The following is a 22,467-nucleotide window of genomic DNA, read 5'->3' on the forward strand; positions in this document are numbered from 1 at the left end:
CTTTCCCTAAATTTGAAACTCAAAGCATTCATTTACCTTATAAATATTTCATAGCTTTTACATCATTGAGTCTCAATCTTTTCTTCTCAAATGAATTTCCAGATTCTTAACTCTTCAAAATATAGTTTCCTTTACTTTAAATAATTAACTATAATCTTATTCTCTTATACTAAAATATCTTTAATCTACAAAATTAATTTTCATTACAAAAATATTCCTTTAAATCTACTATAATATTTAAATGGCTACAAAATATAGTTACCTGAATTAAATTCACTACATAAAATCATATTAATAATTTTTTTAAATATTTAAATAGAGGACATCTAATAGTTAATTTTTTTTATCCCTCCTCCAAACTTAAATTTTTCAATATGAAATGATACATGTGGAAAAAAAAACTCTAAATATAAATCATACCTCAGTATTTTAGGCATTTTCATCATTCTAAAATTTTTGCAGTCATTCTCACAATTTCTACTTTACCTGATCTGTAACATTAGGAGTTTTCTACACATATAAATCATTAGAGAAATTGCTGGGTAATGAAATTTTGAAATAAGTATAAAAATAAAACATTAAACAAACATATAATAATTCACTAACACCTACAATACTAAACAAAAGACAATTACAATTAAAATGTAAAAAAGAAAATCAAATCACATTACAATTCACAAAGTACTAATCAACATCCATTATACTACACATGCAAATTTTAACTACCACACTAACAATTATAAAAATAATTAAAATTATCCAATTACAACAATAAAAATAAAAGTACAAACAAACATTTCTTTCTATTACAAAAATTACAAACATAAAAGTAAAAGTACAAGTACATCAACTACATTTAGATAGATATCAAACAAACTATGTCTTCGTCTCCTTGACCAGCAGGTGGATTGGGCTGATACTGAGTATATCGGGGCACTTAGGAAAAGTAACATCGGGCTCACCTCTGTAGTGTCGGGCCTGAGCTTCGTAGTAAGCTATTTCAAAATTTGAATGCCTCTGAAGGTACTCACTGTCATAATCATGTCAATGTTCCAAACCTCCAATCCTTTCATTTATTAATTCCATACTTTTTTGCTGCAAGGTCAACTCATTCATCAAGTCAGTTAGGGTAGGGGAACTAGAAGAAGGAAGGTCGTAACTTGTAGAGGGGACATCTCTACTAGTAGAAGGTTCTTGACTCCTACTCCCAGTTCTCCATTTTTCATGGGATTCATAAGTTTTCAAATTAGCTTTACTAATGGGTTTCATAGGGTAAACCCATTCTTCATCACTTCCAGCTTCCACTCCAGAAAGTTGGCAAAGTGCATAAATAAGGTCAGGATGTCCTAGACCTCCACTTATTTCACTCCTTGTCGTAGTCAATATATTCTTAAAAATGATTCTCCCTACATTTATATTTTTATTATTCTGAATACAGAAATTCAGAATAGCTCTATCTCTTGTTACCTCACTATGGTGATAGGTCGGTAACAGAGTAGAGAAAATAAAATAGTGTCACGCTTTAGAGGTGACATTCAGCATGGAAGCAAATGTTTTATTAAATTTACATATCTAACACCAAAAAATTTTTCATTAAATTTACACCAATCAAAAGTACCACATAAAAATATCACTTATTTCATTACATTCACATCTTTTCATTGACGGGTAATTCTCACAAGGAAATGTTTTATTAAAGAAAATTGGCTTTGACTAAGAAAGATGACTATAAAAGAACTTCAATGTAGCATTCAAATTGAGAATTTTGAAAATTAAATTTAGAATTTGATTGGGGTAAAATGAAAAAGTCCAAGTGAAACTCATGTTTAATAAATATTTTCTCTTAATCATCATGCAAAATAATCTATAATTCAAATAATTTATGGAAATGTATGGTTAAATTATTAATATAATTTAAGAATAAACTATGCTAATAGCCTCAAACCACAGAACTGTTTGTAACATGCAACAACTTTGCTACCAAGTGAGAATGTGTGATATCAGTGATGAGGATGATGATGTTTATATAATTTATTATTATGCAATCATGTTGTATCAGTAAACAATTAATACATGGATTCATTTTGTATACTCACAAAGTTCCAAAGATTAAATGGCTTCAACATTTGATGCTTTCCTCTCTATATACTGGAATGGATTCGAGCGTTTCTGCATTTGGTATGGCACCTTCAAATTACATTCATTCAAACAGTTTCAAAGCTTCTTTGCAGCTTAAAGATTGTGTGTACCCATTGATCATATGTCCAAGATATTACATTCTTTTCATGTATTGCAGAAAAAAAATCTTTTTTTGCATCATTTACACTACTTTTTTCTGCAGTACATTGTCAAGACAGCCCTCAAAGAGTGTGGAGATGGTGTAATCATGTAAGAAAATTGCAGACTTGTGCATTTCAAGGAAGAGCATTTGAAGCAAAAACATTGTTTCCCGATCCCTTATTTATGAACTGTGAGTGAAGTTTCTCAGTATAACTAGAGGGTTCATTATGCAAATTCAATTAGAAATTCACCTTTCTCTTGCATCTCTATAAGAAAAATTGCATCTTGGTCGCACTTTACAATCTGTCTTTAAATTCTATAAATTCCCAGCAATAAGAGAGTTTCAAGTCACTTCATCTCTATTTAACAAGTAAAAGTTAAATGGCATTAGCATAAAGCTCTATTCCCGATTTCAATTCTGAAAGAAGTCCATCTTTTAGGATCCTAACAGGAGCCTGTTCCCCATGTCTGAGATCTCCAGAGCTCGCAGAACCTCAGAAAGCACTATATGATATCAAATGGAATTTGAATCTTCTCTAACACAAAGCATATTGTCTGGAACTTATGATTTTGCTGCAAAAAAGTTCCAACATAGATCAGTAAAACAAATTGTAATATGTTTAATAACTTATATACAAGTCAAATGCTATTACAGCTTTCATTTCTTCACACACTTTCTCCTCGAAAAAACACAAAGATTAAGTGCAATTCTAAACTATGCAATGTAGTTTCTTTTTTTTTTTTGTTTTAATAAATATTTAGTGTTATTTAAAAGAGCCATACCTTTTTTATAGTGAATTATAGTACATACAACTCCATTTTTTTAGTGAATTATAAGACATACCATCCAATTCAATTTATTTTGAATAAAAATCTCTCTTCTCAAAAGGAAGGGACATAACAAAAATTCATTTATGGATCACTTTGGTGCGATTAATATATGTTTAACATAGATAGAAACACAGTATTTTTTTGAAACAAAAATTTAAGCAAAATCTATTGATAATAAGGTCTAAAAGTACATTGATGGTACAAAAAAAGTGTCATTATAATTACGGGATCATTACATACACGACCGTCTTCATAAGAAAGAACTTCATAGAAATTACAATAAAGACGAAGACTAATATACTTTTCATCTGCATTAAGATAATCTCAAGCTTCTTTTTTTGTGCTCTCCTTAAAAGTTTGCGATTGATTCTCCATTTCATATATTGTACAATCATCATAGCCCAAACAAAGAGAAGTGACATCTCAATTCTCAAGAATTTTCTTCCACTACTCCTTCCTTTATAGGATGTGAATATGACATATTATAAATTACATCAACAAGTAATTTGATGATTCACAGAGATGCCCTCCTATGTAGATGATTGAATTGAGCTCATTTCTGAAACCCTAAACACCCATTAACCAACATTATAACAAAACAGATTTATTTCAAAATGACTTGATCTATAACATGAAAAACACATTACCATAAGAATTTTAATGGATTGCAAATTCATTTCTAAATGGAAAAAAACATAATCAGATTATTATTAATCATAAAGGCATTCTTGCTAGCCTCTTATATGCAAGTTGTAGTTAGGCACCATCAAATGAAACTTCATTTAGGCATGAATTTAAGGTAGATCTAGCTCAATGAAAAAAAAAATGAAAATTAAATCTAACGCTTACTTAAATATATATATTTTTTTTGTTCTATTTCCTTTGTGACGTAAAGCTAGATTCACTAAATTAGATTACAGGGAAGATTTAAGAGATTTACTCCATTGTCGCTCACGAAAAACCAGGTTTCATCCAAACTCCGCCAAAATATAGATTTCGACACAAACTAACTTTAAACAAATTTTAAAAACTAAGCGTAACTGGCAGGCCAAAGACATGAAAGAGCACTTTTATAGCTTTCATGGAGATGATGTCCCAAGCAAATTTGTTATGCAGAGTTTTTTGTACATTTTTATTCCTTACCAAAAAGTTGTCAATTTGTTATCACTGACCGAGGTTTATCACAAATGAAGTGTATGATACTGTTGAAGAAAACTTAGAAAATTAACTGACAAATGCTATAAAGATGGAATGCTACATGAAATTGACCTCCGCGTTCAAAAACACGAGATTGGTCAGGTCAACTTCTATAACTTAGTTTCAATAACCATTCAGTTATTAACATGATCAGGCAAATCATATAGCTCAAACTGCTCAAAATAATAATAACTTAACTTGGGAGGAAACTTGTGATAGAGGAGGGAATTGATTTGTTGTATTAATGGCTTTAATTGTAATTAGGTATAATTTAGTCTTTTGACTTTATTTACTTGTATGTCGTGATCCTACTCTATAAAAGGGACCTAAGGTTCATGAGAGAGGTACAGTGATAAGTGTAGAACTTGTAGCCTCAAATTGTTCTTTTCCTTCTCCCCATCCCACGCTAGTAAAATCTCCCTTCCTGTGGTTTTAAGTGAATCAAATCAACATCGAACCATGTAAATATTTTGCAATTGTTATTGTATTAATTTATTTATTTTCACATTGTTTCACATAACAATTGGAATCAAAGCTTGATGTTCGTGATTAGGGCGTGGTTCAATTTCTACAATAGCAAATATGGGGTATGTTGTTGAAATTTCTGTACCAGGTGGTCTGACTCGTTTTGCAGACATATTCAGAGTTTCGACGGTTGATTAATGGCGGGTCTATGGCTTGGACCCAAGGATTCGGTGAACGCGACAAATAGGGCCGCCAAGAAGGTCGGTGAAACAAGTCATCTTGCCATTGGGACCAACCTCACACGTCTTTTCCAAAATTTCCAAGACCTCTTTGTCCCGACGACCGCGACAGGAGGCTGCTCTGGCGGCAACAGACACAGTCTGACAGAAAAATTAACATGGAATAGAGAATAAAAAGATTTGTTTAATAAGGGAAAGCTTTTGAGTTAAGGAAATTTTGGGAAGTGAAAAAAAAGGAAAGCTTCCGAGTGAAGATATTTTTTAAAAAAGAGGAATTTTAAGGATAAAAGATTAAAGAAACAAGGAATATTTTTTAGGTGAATTGTTTTTGTTTGTTTTTTTTTTCAGGTTTCCAAAAGTAATGAGGAAAAAATATTTCAAGGAATGTTCTATTCTGCTAGAAAGATTTTTTTATACAGTAGTTTTAATGAATGATAACATGATATCAGGTTCTTCAACATCCACTATGGCGGTGGAAAAGCTGATTCATCAAGTGGTTATATATTCCATTAAAATCAATGCGATGAAATTCAACGACAAAAAGAAATTTGGCATGTGGCGATGCGAGGTGATGGAGGTGACTTGTTTTTTCTGTCTGGAGGAAGTTATGCATAACAAAGAATGCCCTGAACAAATGTCAGAGAAAGATTGATTGAACATGAACTAGAGTGTTTGTGGGCGGCCTGATCCAAAATTGCTTGACCTACGAAATCAAATATGAGGTGATGATGAAAACTTCTATTAAAAAATTATAGAAGATGTTGGTGTGCAAATATCTTACAAAGAGCATAGATAATTGTCTTCATATGAAGCATTAATTCAACATATTTTAATTGAGAATGGGGGTTATTATTGATGAACACTTGAATTACTTCACAAAGCTAGTAGCAGATCAATTAAATTTTGATAAGGAGGTTGGAGATAAATACAAGGCACTCCTATTGAATTCACTCTTAAGGTATTGAATTATGGTGAAGTGAATACTGTTGAATCATCAATTCAATCAAATGAACAAGGAGTCAACAAAGATAGAGTAAGCTGATACATTTACACCCTAACATGGTAGATCTTAAAAGAAGAATAATTCAACAAAAAAGGCGGCAACACGACCCTTCTCAAAAGCGGAACATGTTTCGTGGGAGCGGTCTTCGGAAAAATCAATGTGTTTTATGTTTAGGGACTGGTCATTTGAAGAAATATTGTCCGAAACTGAAGATGAAGAGAAAGAAAGTTGCAGCTTAGGTATGGTGAGCTATATGCTCATAAAATATAATAAAAGTAGAGAAATAAAGTTTCATGGGTGCGGTCTTGGAAATCTTTTTCATATAATAAATAATAATGTGACGTCCCAATAAAAATATGTACGGTGAGCTATATGTCATAAAATATCATCTATTTTAGCTGTGCAATCTTTTATATTGGTGTTCACTAATTTCTTCAATATCATTTTTATCTACCGATTAAATATTTTAGCTTAGTCACGAGTTTGGCTGTGATAGATAGTAACGAATCTATATCTAATTCCATATTTTTGTCAAAAAAATTTAAACTTGATGATTGCATAAATGGTTATTCTTATCAATAATCAATGCTCTAGACATTCCAATGCATGAAAATATATTACGACTTAGCTAGATAATTTAAAAATAATCATAGTATCATTTTTTGAGCAACTATAACGTCACTCTATTTTGACACATGATCTATTGCAACTAAAATAAATTGATTTCTTAATAAATTAAGAAAGGGTCCTATATAATCTATCCCTTAACATCAAGTAATTCAATTTCTAATTTATAATCGTGGTTCATCTTTTCTCTTTATGTTGCCTATCTTTGGCAACAATTGCACTTTTCTAAAGTTATTCACATCCTTAAATAGTGCAGGCTAATAAAACTATGATTTTAAAATCTTAGATGTGGTTCTATCTCTGCAAAAATGTCCCTCATATTCAGATTCACGCATACGGGGTTTGTCACCTTAAAAACCTGTCACCTTACAGTCTACCACAAGCCGATTGTCTCGCCCATCCTTTACTTGGGCCCCACCTCTAATAGTGATTCAGTCATCCCTAACTCCTCGTTCAAAACTCCCAACTTCTCATTCACCAACTCTTAACTCAGAAACATACTCAAAAGCTCATTTAAGTTACTGGAAGTCGAGTCGTCTAGTCCATATATTGTAAAAGTGAAATACATGGAATGACCTTCAGCATGCAATAATCAACTATCACAAGTAGATATCATCCTTTCCCATCGTTGTTAGGCACTCAAACACGTATGAGAAAGGAGTAGATAAATCATTTCCTTAAGTTGCTTGAATGCTCTGTTGTGGTGTCCCGTTGAAGTCATTGCACCTAACAGTCCTCCTGACCCAAGAATGGCAACAAATCGATCTGATTCAAGAATTTTGACACCCCCTCCAATGATAACATCATCTCTGAAAAGTGGGGACTGTCTCCAGGGGATGCACAGGGAGACCCCAAATAGTTGACTGATGCATCAACATTATCAGATGTTTGAACAATGTGTTTGGGGATCACCCAGGAGGAGTTGTTTGGCTGATGGAGGATCAACATAATCGAGGAAATTAGCCGCACCTTTAGGACTGTTTGATAAGATCCTTGCTAGTCCGTCGATGGAGCATCCACTTGAACTTCAACTCGTTACATCGCACATGCTTACCAAACCAGCCTTAAAGAAGTATTTTTGTTGGGACATTAGCTTGGGTCGCAGTAGGCTTCTCTGCTATTCAAAATTTCTAGCAAGGGGAATGACATTAGACAGATGAAGTAATGCTTAATGAAATCCTAGGAAAGTCTTGTCAAACTATTTATAGTAGCATGAGGCACAAACTTAATAGAGTATTTAAAGCTTTAAACATTGACTTTGATCTAAGAAATAGTTATTGAATCAATTAATTCCCTCTCTCTTATTGCAACATGACTTCCTAAATTTTGAGAACATTAGAGAACTAAATATGTACATAGGAAAAAGTATGCTTCTCAAATGATGATAAAATCGAATAAAGATGGGCTACCGAAAGGGTTCTTAAGGTGGCCTAGGAGTTGCCACAAGCAGACTTAAAGGGATGATCGCTGGACATTGAAGAGCCAAAGAAGCGTGATAGGTCGTGGGCACTGAAGGTTGATTGTCCTAGGGCAGAGCAAACTTTAAGGCCAAACGGCTACCACCAATATATTGATGATTGACATAGACCACACTTATCGGGCTTGCTGACATAACACAAGTTTAAAGAAGTAGACCGTCAAGGGGTTGTCATTTGATATCACACGATTTACACTAAGGGTGCATTTGTGACACCATTTTGTTGCGGTGTGGTGGAAAAATGCAGAAACAAATCTTTGTAAAGAGAGATGCAACAATTTTTTTTGGATAAACACATCTAAAAGCGGGTTGGAGGTTCGACCCCGCTTCCTGCATCTTGTTTGCGAGATATTACCCTGTTGTCTCTTTTACGACATTCACATTTTGTTTGTGTGTCCTTTTGCTGTCGTGCTTCTCTCCCGCATTTGTGCCCTTGCTCTCTTCTCCTCTCCTCTATCTTTGGTCTGTTGTTTTGGTGGCATCTCTCATCTCCTTACTTCCTCCCTTTTCTCCGGTCTCTAGTTCTGGTGGCACTCTCCCATATGTCTGTATGATATTCTCTACCCTATACAAATAGTGTTGATATTCTTGGTTCTTGTTTGAGGTTTCTAATTCTCGTGTGTCTTTCGCTCTGTGGTATATGTTGGAACGGTTTTATGTGAGCCTCTTTACAATTTCTGGCATTCTTCAATTACATGGGTGGCATGTGCTCTTTTCTTTGTGTTGGAAGGGTTCGAATTGAGGCCCTTTAAGGTTCCTGACATTTCCCATTACCTTTCATTTTCTGATCAATGGGATTTGTGGTTTGGTTTTTGTGATTTATTGCCTAGTGTGGGTTGTTCAGTTGGGCTCTTTGTTTTATTTTGTTTTTGGTTCAATTTGATTAAAATTGCAAAATAATTTTGCTTGGTTTGGTGGTTTGTCTTCTTTGTTTAGCTCGACAATTGTATGTTGGTGGCATTGTTGTTGGTTTTTTTGTGCCATTTTGGTGGTGCTTTTGATGGTGATATTGTGTCATGGTGGTGGCACTGTTAGAGGTGTTGTTGGTGGTGTGTCAATGTTGATGGTGTTTTTTTTGTCGTGGTCGTGGTGCTATTGGTGGTGAAACTGATGGTATGTGTGGATGTTGGTGGTGGTTTCTTCTTAAGTTGAGTAAAACGGTTCGAGGATTTCACCACAAATAGTGATTAGGCGTGAAGAGTCTCGTTGGAGGAGGGATCATCTTGTGACATTAACGGACTGTATTTTAAAAATAACATTATGATAATATTAACTATTATTGTAATAGTCTTATTTTTAATTTTGATTATCGTGTTACTCACTGTATAATGAGGTGTCATATTTTATTTTGTAATATTCAAATTATATATTTAATTTTAAGTATGAAATGTGCAATCAAGACTGATTTTGCTATAAACCACACTATACTGTAGAAGCAAAAATGTCGTTTGTTCATAAATAGTTGTAGCGCCACTGCTACTAAACTTCAAAAAACATACAAACACCTAGCATCTCCGCAGCAGTTGTGCCACCAGCTGACTTCCTGGCACAGCTGCTGCACAACAGTTTTTTAATATCCTGCAATTGCCCCAAACATACCCTTTGACTTGTGATAAACAGATGTGTCAAAAAAGCTCGTCATTCACGAATGGATCGTGTTCAACTTACTAAGATGCTCATGTCTGATTCGTTTGATAAACAAACAAGCCGAACACGAATAAATTTTTTGAGCTCGATTGATAAACGAGCCGAACATGAACAAACTTTTGTTCGATCGTGTTCGTCTCATTTTGACTCGATTTAATTAAATAATAAATAAATAATGTCAAAAAATAATATAATGATATAATTTTTTTTTTAATATAAAAATGTAAAACGAAAAGTTAGATGTCAGATATGTAAATACATAAGAATTGGCCGGTATGTACGTAAATACCCATAAAATTTAATAAAAAAAAAAATTAGGTGTTAGATATTTAAATACATAAGAATTGGGTGATATGCATCATGCATGTAATTGCCCCCATTCGACTTTTGTCCCACATTGCTAAATTGAACAAAGCTTCACCATGAATCCTCTATAAAAGTAAAAACAAAGTTGATAAATTCAAGGTTTTAGTTTAACATAAGTATTGTTTAATGAATTTTTTAATTGAAAATATTTAAAATAAAGACTGAACTTTTAAAATTTAAGTTGAAGCTATAATTGAAGGAGATCATGAGCTAATCAACTACAACTCCACTGTAGGGCATATAATAGAAGGGACATGATACTTTTTTGAAGGAACTGACTCTTTGTTCGAAGCCAACGACTTAACCGAAATCTTAAAGCTTCTTCACTCTCTTGGAGACATAGCAAAATGATTTACAAAATTTTAACAGAGATTTCATGTAAATCAAATTATGAAAAATGATATAAATAAATTATGCTTTTTGAGTCCACATCTTGAAGAAAATCAAATAAATTAAAATTTAATTAATAATTTTAAATAGTAAAATTTGAGATTTATTTTAAGAAAGTCGGGTAATGCACGTCCTCCTCTTTCCATTAAAAACTGCGGATTTATAGATTCTAATATTGAAAAGTTAACACTTTTATCACATTTTTGTCGTTCGGCCGCAGATAACTAACACGAAGGAAACGGTAATCGCTCTGTGTTTCTTCTCCTTCTGATCGGCGAAGCAGTCCGAGGTTGCAGGGACGACAATGGCGGACGCAAAGAGGTCGCTGGATTACTGGAGGAAGTTCTTCGGCAGCGCAAAAACTGACATTTTTGAGTTGATCGAGAAAGCCATCGTCTTGGCAGCGGTGGATCGCCCGAATGAGTTTAAGGAGAAGAAAGATATGATTGCAGAGAAGCTCCAGAATTCCAACAATGGCGATGATGATCCCAGGAAGGAGGAGGAGGAGAAAAATAGCTATAATTGTGAGAATCCCCAAGAGATTCAGATAGATAAAGAGGTGATGAGGATAAAAAAGGTTCTTTGCAACGGCTCTGGGTCTGATGAAGTCTTGTATGAAGCTCTGAAGACTCTGCAACTCATGGAAATGTCTGTCGAAACTCTGAAAAGGACTGATATTGGAAGAATGGTGAATGCTCTGCGCAAACATAGCTCTGTTCATATTCGAGACCTCGTTCTGAATCTCGTTAATGGCTGGAAGCTTTTGGTGGATCAATGGGTTAAATCCACAGCTGAATCTACGGTGCCAATTTCTGAAGAAAAGGCAGGTAGCCATTCTTCTTCTGGAGCAAAGAGAAAGCAGGTGGAGGAAGTTGAAGATATGTCGAGGTTGGAGATTGCGAAGAAGAAGCTTCATGATGGATACCAGAGAGCGGAAAGCGCGAAGAAGAGGCGGATGATACAAGTAATAGAGCCTGGAGATCTTCCTGTGGATTCAAGCAAACCAGGAGGAGGAAGAAGAAGAAGGCTACCAGCGTTCTGATTCAGTTCTGATTCAGATTTGTTCTGCTTTTGGATGTTAGTCTTTGTTCATAATTTTTTTCTAGATCTTCTGTGTTGATGTGTCTGATGTTAGAGAGAATATTAGGTACCAAGTTTGCATCATATATCTAGATTATATATAGAATAACAGAGATATATAGATACAGCAAGCATACTGAATTTGAACATATTGTATAGGGGGGATGATGATATTTCATCTGCTTTTTTCTGGTTTTAGTGATGCATTTACTGTTCGTACTTTTTACTCGTGAGATAATATTCTTGTTTTAGATAATATGCTTGTGCTGGTGAAGAGCTGTTAATGATCAGATTTTTAGTTTAGTTGAGGCCGGTTTGAAATCGGCTTGTTGTTGGTCATATTCAATTTTAAGCCAAGCAGGTTTGAAATTGTATTAAGATGCAGCTGCCTCGAAATTGAAAGGAGCTGACTCAACTTGAGTTATTTGGTTCTGTTTCAACTTGGAATCAGCTCGATATGACTCAAAGTCAAAGTTGAAACCAATTGGCTCAAATTGAGTTGTTTAGGATCCATTTCAGCTTGAAATTATCTTAAAATTGTCTTGTAGCTCATTATATTCAATTTTAATTAGCATAACAAATAGATTTTTTATAAATAAAAAATGTTAGGTGCCGATCTCGATTCAGCAGGCGATCTATGGCTCGAAATCGGCTCGAAAAAAACTCAATCCAAGTTTCGGCTCATAGCTCTGCTCATTTATTTCAATCCGATCTTCATCAGAGCCAAAATGTGAATCAATTTTCAAATGATTAAAGGTCTTATAGCTGGCCTTGAGTAAGTAGAACTATTTTCAGCGTTTAGTGGAGAACAGAGAGCGCAATGAGTTGCTTGAAGTTTTAGAACTGATCTTTAAAAGGGGTATTTACATACATACCATCCAATTTTCGATTTATTTACATATCTAGCACATCTCTTCATGCATGGGTAAAATGCCATAGAAATTGAGCGGTATATATGTAAATCTTCCTTTTAAAAAATATTGCACAATTTTAAATTCTTTATTAGATGCACCCTGCAGTTGGAAATAATTGCTTTCTAATTCTCACAAGGAAATGTATCATTAAAGAAAATTGGTTTGATTAAGAAAGAAGTTCAATGCAGTATTCAAATTAAGAATTTTGAAAATTAAATTTAGGATTTGATTGGGGTAAAATGATAAATGTCCAAGTGAAACTGATGCTTAATACATATTTGCTATTAATCATCATTTAAATGTATGGTTAACTTATTAATAGTATTCTAAATAATCTTCATAAGCTCATCAGTTTTGGTATCAACAATAAACCATGTTGATAGCCTGAAACCACAAAACTGTCTGTAACTTGCAGCAGCTCTGCAATTAAGTGAGAATATGTGATATTAGTAATGATGATGACGATGATGTTTATATAATTTAATACTATGTAATCATGTTGTCTCAGTAAACAATTAAAACATGGAGTCATTTTGTATGCTCACAGAGTTCCAAAGATTAGATGGCTTGAAAATTTGATTCTTTGCTCTCTATATACTGGAATAGATCCTCCATACAGAAAAAGTTTCAGCATTTTTGCATTTGGTATGGCACCTTCAAATTCCATTCATTCAAAGAGTTTGAGAGCTTCTGTGCAGTATCCACATTGTGTGCACCCATTGCTATTAGTGATGATGATGATGATATTTATATAATTTAATAGTATGCAATCATGTTGTGTCAGTAAACAATTAAAGCATGGAGTCATTTTGTATTCTCACAAAGTTCCAAATATTACATGGCTTGAAAATTTGATTCTTTGCTTTCTATGTGCTAGAATAGATACTCCATACAGAAACAATTTCAGCACTTCTGCATTTGGTATGGCACCTTTAAATTCCATTCATTCAAAGAGTTTCAAAGCTTCTTTGTAGCTTCCAGATTGTGTGTACCCTTGATCTTATGTCCAATATACTACATTATTTTCATGTACTGCAGAAAAACCTTTTTTTGCATCATTTACAGTACTTTTTTTTGCAGTACATTGTCATGACAGTCCTCAAAGAGTGTGGAGATGGTGTAATCATGTAAGAAAATTTCAGACTTCTGCATTTCGAGGAAGAGCATTTGAAGCAAAAACATTGTTTCCCAGTCCCTTTTTATGACTGTGAGTGAAGTTTCTCAGTATAACTAGAGGGTTCATTATGCAAATTCAATTAGAAATTCACCTTTCTCTTGCATCTCTATAAGAAAAATTGCATCTTGGTCGCACTTTACAATCTGTCTTTAAATTCTATAAATTCCCAGCAATAAGAGAGTTTCAAGTCACTTCATCTCTATTTAACAAGTAGAAGTTAAATGGCCTTAGCATAAAGCTCTATTCCCGATTTCAAATCTGAAAGAAGTCCGTCTCTTAAGATCCTAACAGGAACCTGTTCACCATGTCTGAGATCTCCAGAGCTCGCAGAACCTCGGAAAGCACTACATGATATCAAATGGAATTTGAATCTTCTCTAACACAAAGTATATTGTCTGGAACTCATGGAAATGTCTGTCGAAACTCTGCAAACGACTGAATTTGAAAGAATAGTTTTAATGTTGACAACACGATATCAAGTTCTTTAACATCCACTATGACGGTGGAAAAGATTATTCATCAAGTGGTTACATATCCCGTCAAAATCAATGCAATGAAATTTGGCGACAAAGAGAAATTTGGCGGCGATGCGAGGTGATGGAGGCGACGTGTTCTTTCAGTCTGGAGGAATTTCTGTACAACAAAGAATGTCTTGAAGAGATGTCAGAGAAAGATTGATTGAAGATGAACCAGAGTGTTTGTGGGTGGCTTGATCCAAAATTGCTTGACCTAGGAAACAAAATATGAGGTGATGATGAAAACTTCAATAAAAAATTATAGAAGAGGTTAGAGTACAAATATCTTACAAATAGCATAAATAAATGTCTTCGTATGAAGCATTAACTCTACATATTTTAAATGAGATGGGGGATTCTTATTAATGAACACTTGAATTACTTCACAAAGTTGTTAGCAGATCAAATAAATTTTGATAAGGAGGTTGGAGAGAAAGACAAGCCACTCCTTCTATTAAATTCACTCTTAAGGTATTGAATTATGGTGAAGTGACTACGACATTGTTGAATCATCAAGTCTATCGAATGAACAATGAGTCAACAAAGATAGAGAAGCTGAGACACTTACACTCTAACGTTGTAGATCTTAAAAGAAGAATAATTCGACAAAAAAGGCGGTAACACAAAACTTCTCAAAAGCAGAGCAAGTAGCGTGTGCGCAATTTTGAGAAAAATCAATGTGTTTTATGTTTAGAGACGGGTCATTGGGAGAAATATTGTCTGAAGGTGAAGTAGAAGAGAAAGAAAGTTGTAGCTTAGGTATGGTGAGCTATATGCCCATAAAGTATAACAAAAGAAGAGGAAGAAAGCCTCGTGGGCACAGTTTTGAAAATTTTTTTTCATATAATAAATAATAATGTGATGTCCCAATAAAAATATGTATGGTGAGCTATATGCCCATAAAATATCATCGATTTTAATTGTGCAATCTTTTCTATTGGTATTCACTAATTTCTTCAATATCATTTTTATCTCCCGATTAAATATTTTAGCTTAGTCATGAGTTTGGGAGTGGTAGGTAGTAATAGATCTATATATAATTCCATATTTTTGACAAAAAAATTTTAAACTTGATGATTACATAAATGGTTATTCTCATCAATAATCGCTGCTCTAGACATTCCAAAGCATGAAAAGATATTACCGCTTAACTAGAGAATTTAAGAATAATACTAGTATCATTTTTTCGAGGAACTATAGCATCAATCTATTTTGACACATGATCTACTGCAACTAAAATAAATTGATTTCCTAATAAATTAATAAAAGTTCCTATAAGATCTATTCCTTAACATTAAGTAATTCAATTTCTAAGTTATAATCGAGGGGAATTTCATCTTTTCTTTATGTTGCCTATCTTTGGCAACAATTGCACTTTTCTAAAGTTATTCACATCCTTAAATAGTGCAGGCTAATAAAATTATGATTGTAAAATCTTAGATGTAGTCCTATCTCCTCCAAAATGCCCCTCATATTCAGATTCACGCACAAGGGGTCTGTCACCTTAAAAACCCATCACCTCACAGTCTACCACAAGCCGATTGTCTCGTCCATCCTTTACTTGTGCGCCACCCCTGATAGTGATTCAGTCATCCCTAAGTCCTCATTTAAAACTCCCAACATCTCACTCACGAACTCTTAACTCAGAAGAAGACTCAGAAGCTCATTTAAGTTAAGGGAAGTCGAGTCGTCTAGTCCATAGCTTGTAAAAGTAAAATACAAGGAATGACCTTCAGCAGACAATAATCAACCATCACAAGTAGATATCATCCTTGCCCGTCACTCTTAGGCACTCAAACACGCATGAGAAAGGAGTAGATGACTCATTGTCTTAAGTTGCTTGAATACCCTGCTGTGGTGTCCCTTTAAAGCTATTGCACCTGACAGTCCTCCTGACCCATGAATGACAACAAATCGATCTGATTCAGAGATTTTGACACCCCCCTACAACGATAGCAATGGTCAACATCTTTGAAATTTGGGGACTGTCTCTTGGGGTTGCACAGGGAGATCCCAGATAATTGACTGATGCATCAGCATTATCAAATGCTTGAACAATGCCTTTGGGGATCACACAGAAGGAGTTGTTGGGCTGATGGAGGATCAACATAATTAAGGGCATTAGCGACACCCTTCAGGACTGTTTGATAAGATCCTTGCTAGTCCGTCTATGGAGCATCCACTTGAACTTCAACCCGCTACTTCGCACATTCTTACCAAACAAGCCTTAAAGGAGTATTTTTGTTGGGACATTAGCTTGGGCCGCAGTAGGCTTCTCCGTCAATCAAAATTTCTATCAAGAAGAGTGACATTAGACAAATGAAGTAAAGCTTAATGAAATTCTAAGAAAGTCTTGTCAAACTATTTATAGTAGCATAAGGCACAAAAATTAATGGAGTTTTTAAGGCTTTAAACATTGACTATGGTCTAAGAAATAATTATTGAATCTATTAATTCTCTCTCTCTTATTGCAGCATGACTTCCTAAAATTCGAGAACATCGAAGAACTAAATATGTACATAGAAAAAAGTACGCTTCTCAAATGATGATAAGACTAATGGACCTGATCTAATAAAGATGGACGACCGAAAGGGTTCTCAAGGTGGCCTAGAAGTTGCCACAAGCAGACTTAAAAGGCTGATCGCTGGACATTGAAAAGCCAAAGAAGTGTGATAGGTCGTGGGAATTGAAAGTTGATAGACCTAGGGCAGAGCGAACTTTAAGGCTAAATAACTACCAACAATGTATTGATGATTGACATAGACCACACCTATCGGGCTAGCCGACATATCACAAGTTTAAAGAAGTTGATCGTCAAGGGGTTGCATTTGTTGTCGCATGATTTACACTTACGGTGTGTTCGTGACAACATTTTAGTTGTGGTGCGATGGAAAAATCCAGAAACAAATCTTTGGAAAGAGCGATGCAAAAGTTTTTTGGGATAAACACATCTAAAAGTGGGTCGTAGGTTCGACCCCATTTCCTGCATTTTGCGAGATATTACCCTGCTACCTCTTTTACAACATTCAAATTTTGTTCGTGTGTCCCTTTTGCAGTCGTTCTTCTCTCGTGCATTTGTGCCCTAACTCCCTTCTCCTCTCCCTTATCTCTGGTCGGTGGTTCTGGTGGCGTCTCTCATCTCCTTCCTTCCTCCCTTTTCTCCAGTCTCTAGTTCTGGTGGCACTCTCCCATATCTCCGTATGATATTCTCTACCCTATACAAATGGTGTTGATATTCTTGGTTCTACTTTAAGGTTTTCCCTGTGTGGCTTGCTCTTTACGATTTTTGGTTTTGCTCTATTTGCAGTTTATGAAAATTTTCTAATTCTCATGTGTCCTTCGCTCTGTGGTATATGTTGGAACGGTTCTATGTCAGCCTCTTTGCAATTTCTGGCATTCTTCAATTATATGTGTGGCCTATGCTCTTTGCTCTGTGTTGGAAGGGTTCAATTTGAGGCCCTTTGAGATTTCTGACATTTCCCATTTCCTTTTATTTTCTGATCAATGGGATTTGTGGTTTGGTTTTTGTGATTTATTTCTTAGTGTGGCTTGCTCAGTTGGGGTTCTTTGCTCTATTTTGTTTTTGGTTCAATTCGATTAGAATTGCAAAAAAGTTTTGCTCGGTTTGGTCGGGGTTGGTTGTTTGTCCTCTTTATTTAGCTTGGCAATGGTATGTTGGTGGTATTGCTGATGGTTTTTGTGTGTCATGTTGATGGTGCTTTTGATGGTGATATTGTGCCCTGGTGGTGGTACTGTTAGAGGTGTTATTGGTGGTGTGTGGATGTTGATGGTGTTTTTTCTTTGTCGTGGTTGTAGTGCTATTGGTGGTGAAGTTTGTGGTATGTGTGGATGTTGGTGGTGGTTTCTTCTTAAGGTGGGGAAATCAGTTCGAGGATTCCACCACAGATAGTGATTAGGCATGGAGACTTTCGTTGGAGAAGGGATCATTTAGTGACATTAACTGACTGCATTTTAAAAATAACATATAATAATATTAACTATTATTGTAATAGTCTTATTTTTCATTTTGATTATTGTGTTACTCACTGTATAATGAGGTGTTATTTTTGATTTTGTAATATTCAAATTAGATATTTATTTTCAAGTATGAAATGTGCAATCAAGTCTGATTTTACTATAAACAACACTATAATATATGAGCAGAAATATCATTTGTTCATAAATAGTTGCAGCACAATTACTGCAAAACTTCACAGAACATAAAAACAACTAGTTTCCCCGCAACAGCTGTGCCAGTAGCTGGTTTTCTGGCACAGCTGCTGCACAACAACTTTTTAATATGCTACAATTTCCCCAAACACACCCTTACACTTGTGATAGGTAGCGGTGGCAAAAAAGCTCGTTGTTCACGAATAGCTTGTGTTTAACTTACTAAGATGCTCATGCTTGATTCATTTGATAAACAAACAAACCGAACACAAATAAATTTTTTGAGCTCGATTTATTAACAAGCCGAACATGAATAAACTTTTGTTTGATCCAGTTCCACTCATTTTGACTCGATTTAATTAAATAATAAATAAATAATGCAAGAAAATAATTTAATGATATAAAAAATTTTGTTTATAAAAATATAAAAAAGGAAAGCTAGATGTTAGATATGTAAATACAAAATAATTGGTTGGTATGTATGTAAATACCCATAAGATTTAAAAAAAAAAATGGTGTTAGAAATATAAATACATAAGAATTGGGTGATGTGCATGGAAATGCCCTATTTTCTCTCAAACCACTTGTCCCACATTGCTAAATTGAGAAAGCTTCACCGCGAATCCTCTATAAAACTAAAAAACAAAGTCCTGAGAACTCCTAAGTCTTAGATTCACTCAAAGTGCTTTTTAGTTATTTTTTTAAAATAAAATGTTTTTTATTTTTTAATTCAATTGTAATTAATTAAATTATTAATTTGACTTTTAAATTATGGATTTGACTTTTTTAAAACTCAAGCAGAACATGAGTTTGATCCGAACAAATGAATTTGAATCGAGTCAATACAAACAAATACTTTAGAAGTTATTTCAGAATAAATAAAATATAATTTTTATAAGTCAAACACAAATAACCCACCATAGGCCACAAATTTTTTAAGACAGACTTCGTGTAGATCAAATTATGAAAATGATATACATAAATATTAATCAATATCCATTTATGTTTTTTGAATCTGAAGAAAATCAAGTAAATTAAAATTTAATTAATAATTTTAAATAATAAAATTTGAGATTTATTTTAAGAAAGCCGTTAATGCACGTCCTCCCCTTTCCATTAAAAACTGCGGATTTATAGGTTCCACTATTGAAAAGTTTACACTTTTATCACATTTTATCGTTCGGCCGCAGATAACCAACACGAAGGAAACGGTAATCGCTCTGTGTTTCTTCTCCTTCTGATCAGCGAAGCAGTCCGAGCTTGCAGGGACGACAATGGCGGACGCAAAGAGGTCGCTGGATTACTGGAGGAAGTTCTTCGGCAGCGCAAAAACTGACATTTTTGAGTTGATCGAGAAAGCCATCGTCTTGGCAGCGGTGGATCGCCCGAATGAGTTTAAGGAGAAGAAAGATATGATTGCAGAGAAGCTCCAGAATTCCAACAATGGCGATGATGATCCCAGGAAGGAGGTGGAGGAGAAAAATGGCTATAATTGTGAGAATCCCCAAGAGATTCAGATAGATAAAGAGGTGATGAGGATAAAGCAGGTTCTTTGCAGCGGCTCTGGTTCTGATGAAGTCTTGTATGAAGCTCTGAAGACTCTGCAACTCATGGAAATGTCTGTCGAAACTCTGAAAAGGACTGAAATTGGAAGAATGGTGAATGCTCTGCGCAAACATAGCTCTGTTCATATTCGAAACCTTGTTCTGAATCTCGTTAATGGATGGAAGCTTTTGGTGGATCAATGGGTTAAATCCACAGCTGAATCCACGGTGCCAATTTCTGAAGAAAAGGCAGGTAGCCATTCTTCTTCTGGAGCAAAGAGAAAGCAGGTGGAGGAAGTTGAAGATATGTCGAGGTTGGAGATTGCGAAGAAGAAGCTTCATGATGGATACCAGAGAGCGGAAATCGCGAAGAAGAGGCGGATGATACAAGTAATAGAGCCTGGAGATCTTCCTGTGGATTCAAGCAAACCAGGAGGAGGAAGAAGAAGAAGGCTACCAGCATTCTGATTCAGTTCTGTGCTGAAAATCTTTCAGATTTGTTCTGTTTTTGGTTGTTAGTCTTTGTTCATAGGTTTTTTCTAGATCTTGTGTGTTGATGTGTTTGAAGTTAGAGAAAATATTAGGTAAGAAGTTCACATCATATATATAGAATCAGCATGCATACTGAATTTGAACATATTGCATAGGGGGGATGATGATATTTCATCTGCACTTTTCTTGTTTAAGTGATGCATATACTGTTAGTACTTTTTACTCTTGAGATAATATTCCTGTTTTAGTTAATATGCTTGTGCTGGTGAGTGGCTGTTTAATAATCAGATATATGAGTTTAGTTGAAGTCGGTTTGAAATTGGCTCGTGGTTCATTTTATTCAATTTTAAGCCGAGCATGTTTGAAATGGAATCGAGCTGAATATGCTTGAAATTAAAATGAGCTGACTCAAATTGAGATATTTGGTTTTGTTTTAGCTTGGAATTAGCTCGATATGACTCAAAGTTGAGAATTACATCTTTTCATGCATGGGTAAAATGTCATATATGTAAGAATTGAAGCTTAGATGTGGGATATATAAATACATAGAAATTGAGCGGTATATATATAAATCTTCCTTTTTAAAAAATATTACACAATTTTAGATTCGTTATTTTGATGCACACTGCAGTAGAAAATAATTGCTTGTGCAGATTAAGGTGTGTAGAAGGCCTAATTTTTCTGTCCGGAGTCCAGACGTGCAGTGGAGGATCGTATCGCTGCATCGCGGTCGTTGTCCGCACGTCCGGACTCAGGACAGAAAAATCACTCTTGTAGAAGAATTTGCTTGTTGGGCTGTTGGGGCTAGCTCCCCAGGCTCCTATAAGTGTAAAGGAGCCTCTTTTTATTGCACTCTTTGTAAAGATTTGTTTTTTCCCTGGTTGTGCTATCGAGAGTCATATAAAAAATTGAGTTTGTGATTAGCTTACCCATTTCAGCTGTCATCAACTGTATTTTTCATAAGTTATTACATCATGATCCCTTATTATTTTGTTGTCATGTAAACTGGGTAACAACCTGATATTGATGAAGGAATGTATGGGAATTGAATTTTATGGTATGTGCTTTGGCAGAAAAATCAATGTGCTTCTCATTCCATACTTTGCATTGGGTTCCTAAATCAATACAAGCAAAATAACTCAAAATATCACAATTCAACAACCAATATGCAAGTTTGGTTGCAACACTGTCAAATGAAACCCACTTGCGCCTAACAAAAGCTTTATAGACCTTGCATTCCTTAGCGTTAGTAAAGAATTCACGAACTATAGGGATTGTAACTTAATTGGATTCTATTATAAAAATTGGCCCATCTCTTTATCCATAATGGTGTGCTTAACATCACCACTAGGATTCAATAGCTCCCTCTCCAAATTAGCTTATTTAGCATAAGCGAAGACTCATACATCTATTGAGCTTTTGCATTAACAAAACGTCAAGTGCAACACTGTCAAATGAAACCCACTTGCGCCTAACAAAAGCTTTATAGACCTTGCATTCCTTAGCGTTAGTAAAGAATTCACGAACTATAGGGATTGTAACTTAATCGGATTCTATTATAAAAATTGGCCCATCTCTTTAACCATAATGGTGTGCTTAACATCACCACTAGAATTCAATAGCTCCCTCTCCAAATTAGGTTTTTTAGTATAAGCGAAGACTCATACATCTATTGAGCTTTTGCATTAACAAAGAGTCGAGTATCATGCATCTAGAGCTTTGCATCCCTCAATCTTGAGGTAAACACCATTTATCCAGAATGAAAAGAATTTGAAGTGCATGAAAATGGTTTCTCCAAGACTCAATAGGCTTGAGGTAATGTGAAAAATAAAAAAAAAATGAACTCATACCCTACTTATAAATGGAATGGCGGCGCGACACTGCATGGATGGCGCTGCCATGCAGAGCTCTTTGCTTCAAGCACGATGATACTGAAGAATAGTGTTGTGGTGTTGGGTTTAGATTTAGTTAGTGATACTTAATAACGACCATCAATTCCTAGTTGAAATAGTCGATAACGATCAATAGAATTGATTTGGCACCGCGACACGAG

At 34.8% G+C, this 22,467-nt stretch overlaps 1 protein-coding gene across 1 annotated transcript in view; it reads left to right on the forward strand.

Moving 5' to 3' along the window:
* Positions 1 to 20,604, forward strand: part of LOC110023841 — a 25,097-nt gene extending 4,493 nt beyond the window's left edge. Inside the window, exons 2-5 of the mRNA XM_020723453.1 lie at positions 5,361 to 5,370; positions 10,806 to 11,486; positions 11,530 to 11,599; positions 19,624 to 20,604. Of these exons, the coding sequence (XP_020579112.1) occupies positions 5,361 to 5,370; positions 10,806 to 11,486; positions 11,530 to 11,599; positions 19,624 to 20,390 (1,528 nt within the window). The 3' untranslated portion in view covers positions 20,391 to 20,604. The remainder of the gene's footprint in view (positions 1 to 5,360; positions 5,371 to 10,805; positions 11,487 to 11,529; positions 11,600 to 19,623) is intronic.
* The last annotated feature ends 1,863 nt before the right edge of the window (positions 20,605 to 22,467 follow it).

This window comes from Phalaenopsis equestris, unplaced genomic scaffold, assembly GCF_001263595.1.
Source record: "Phalaenopsis equestris unplaced genomic scaffold, ASM126359v1 Scaffold000233, whole genome shotgun sequence".
NCBI lineage: Eukaryota > Viridiplantae > Streptophyta > Magnoliopsida > Asparagales > Orchidaceae > Phalaenopsis > Phalaenopsis equestris.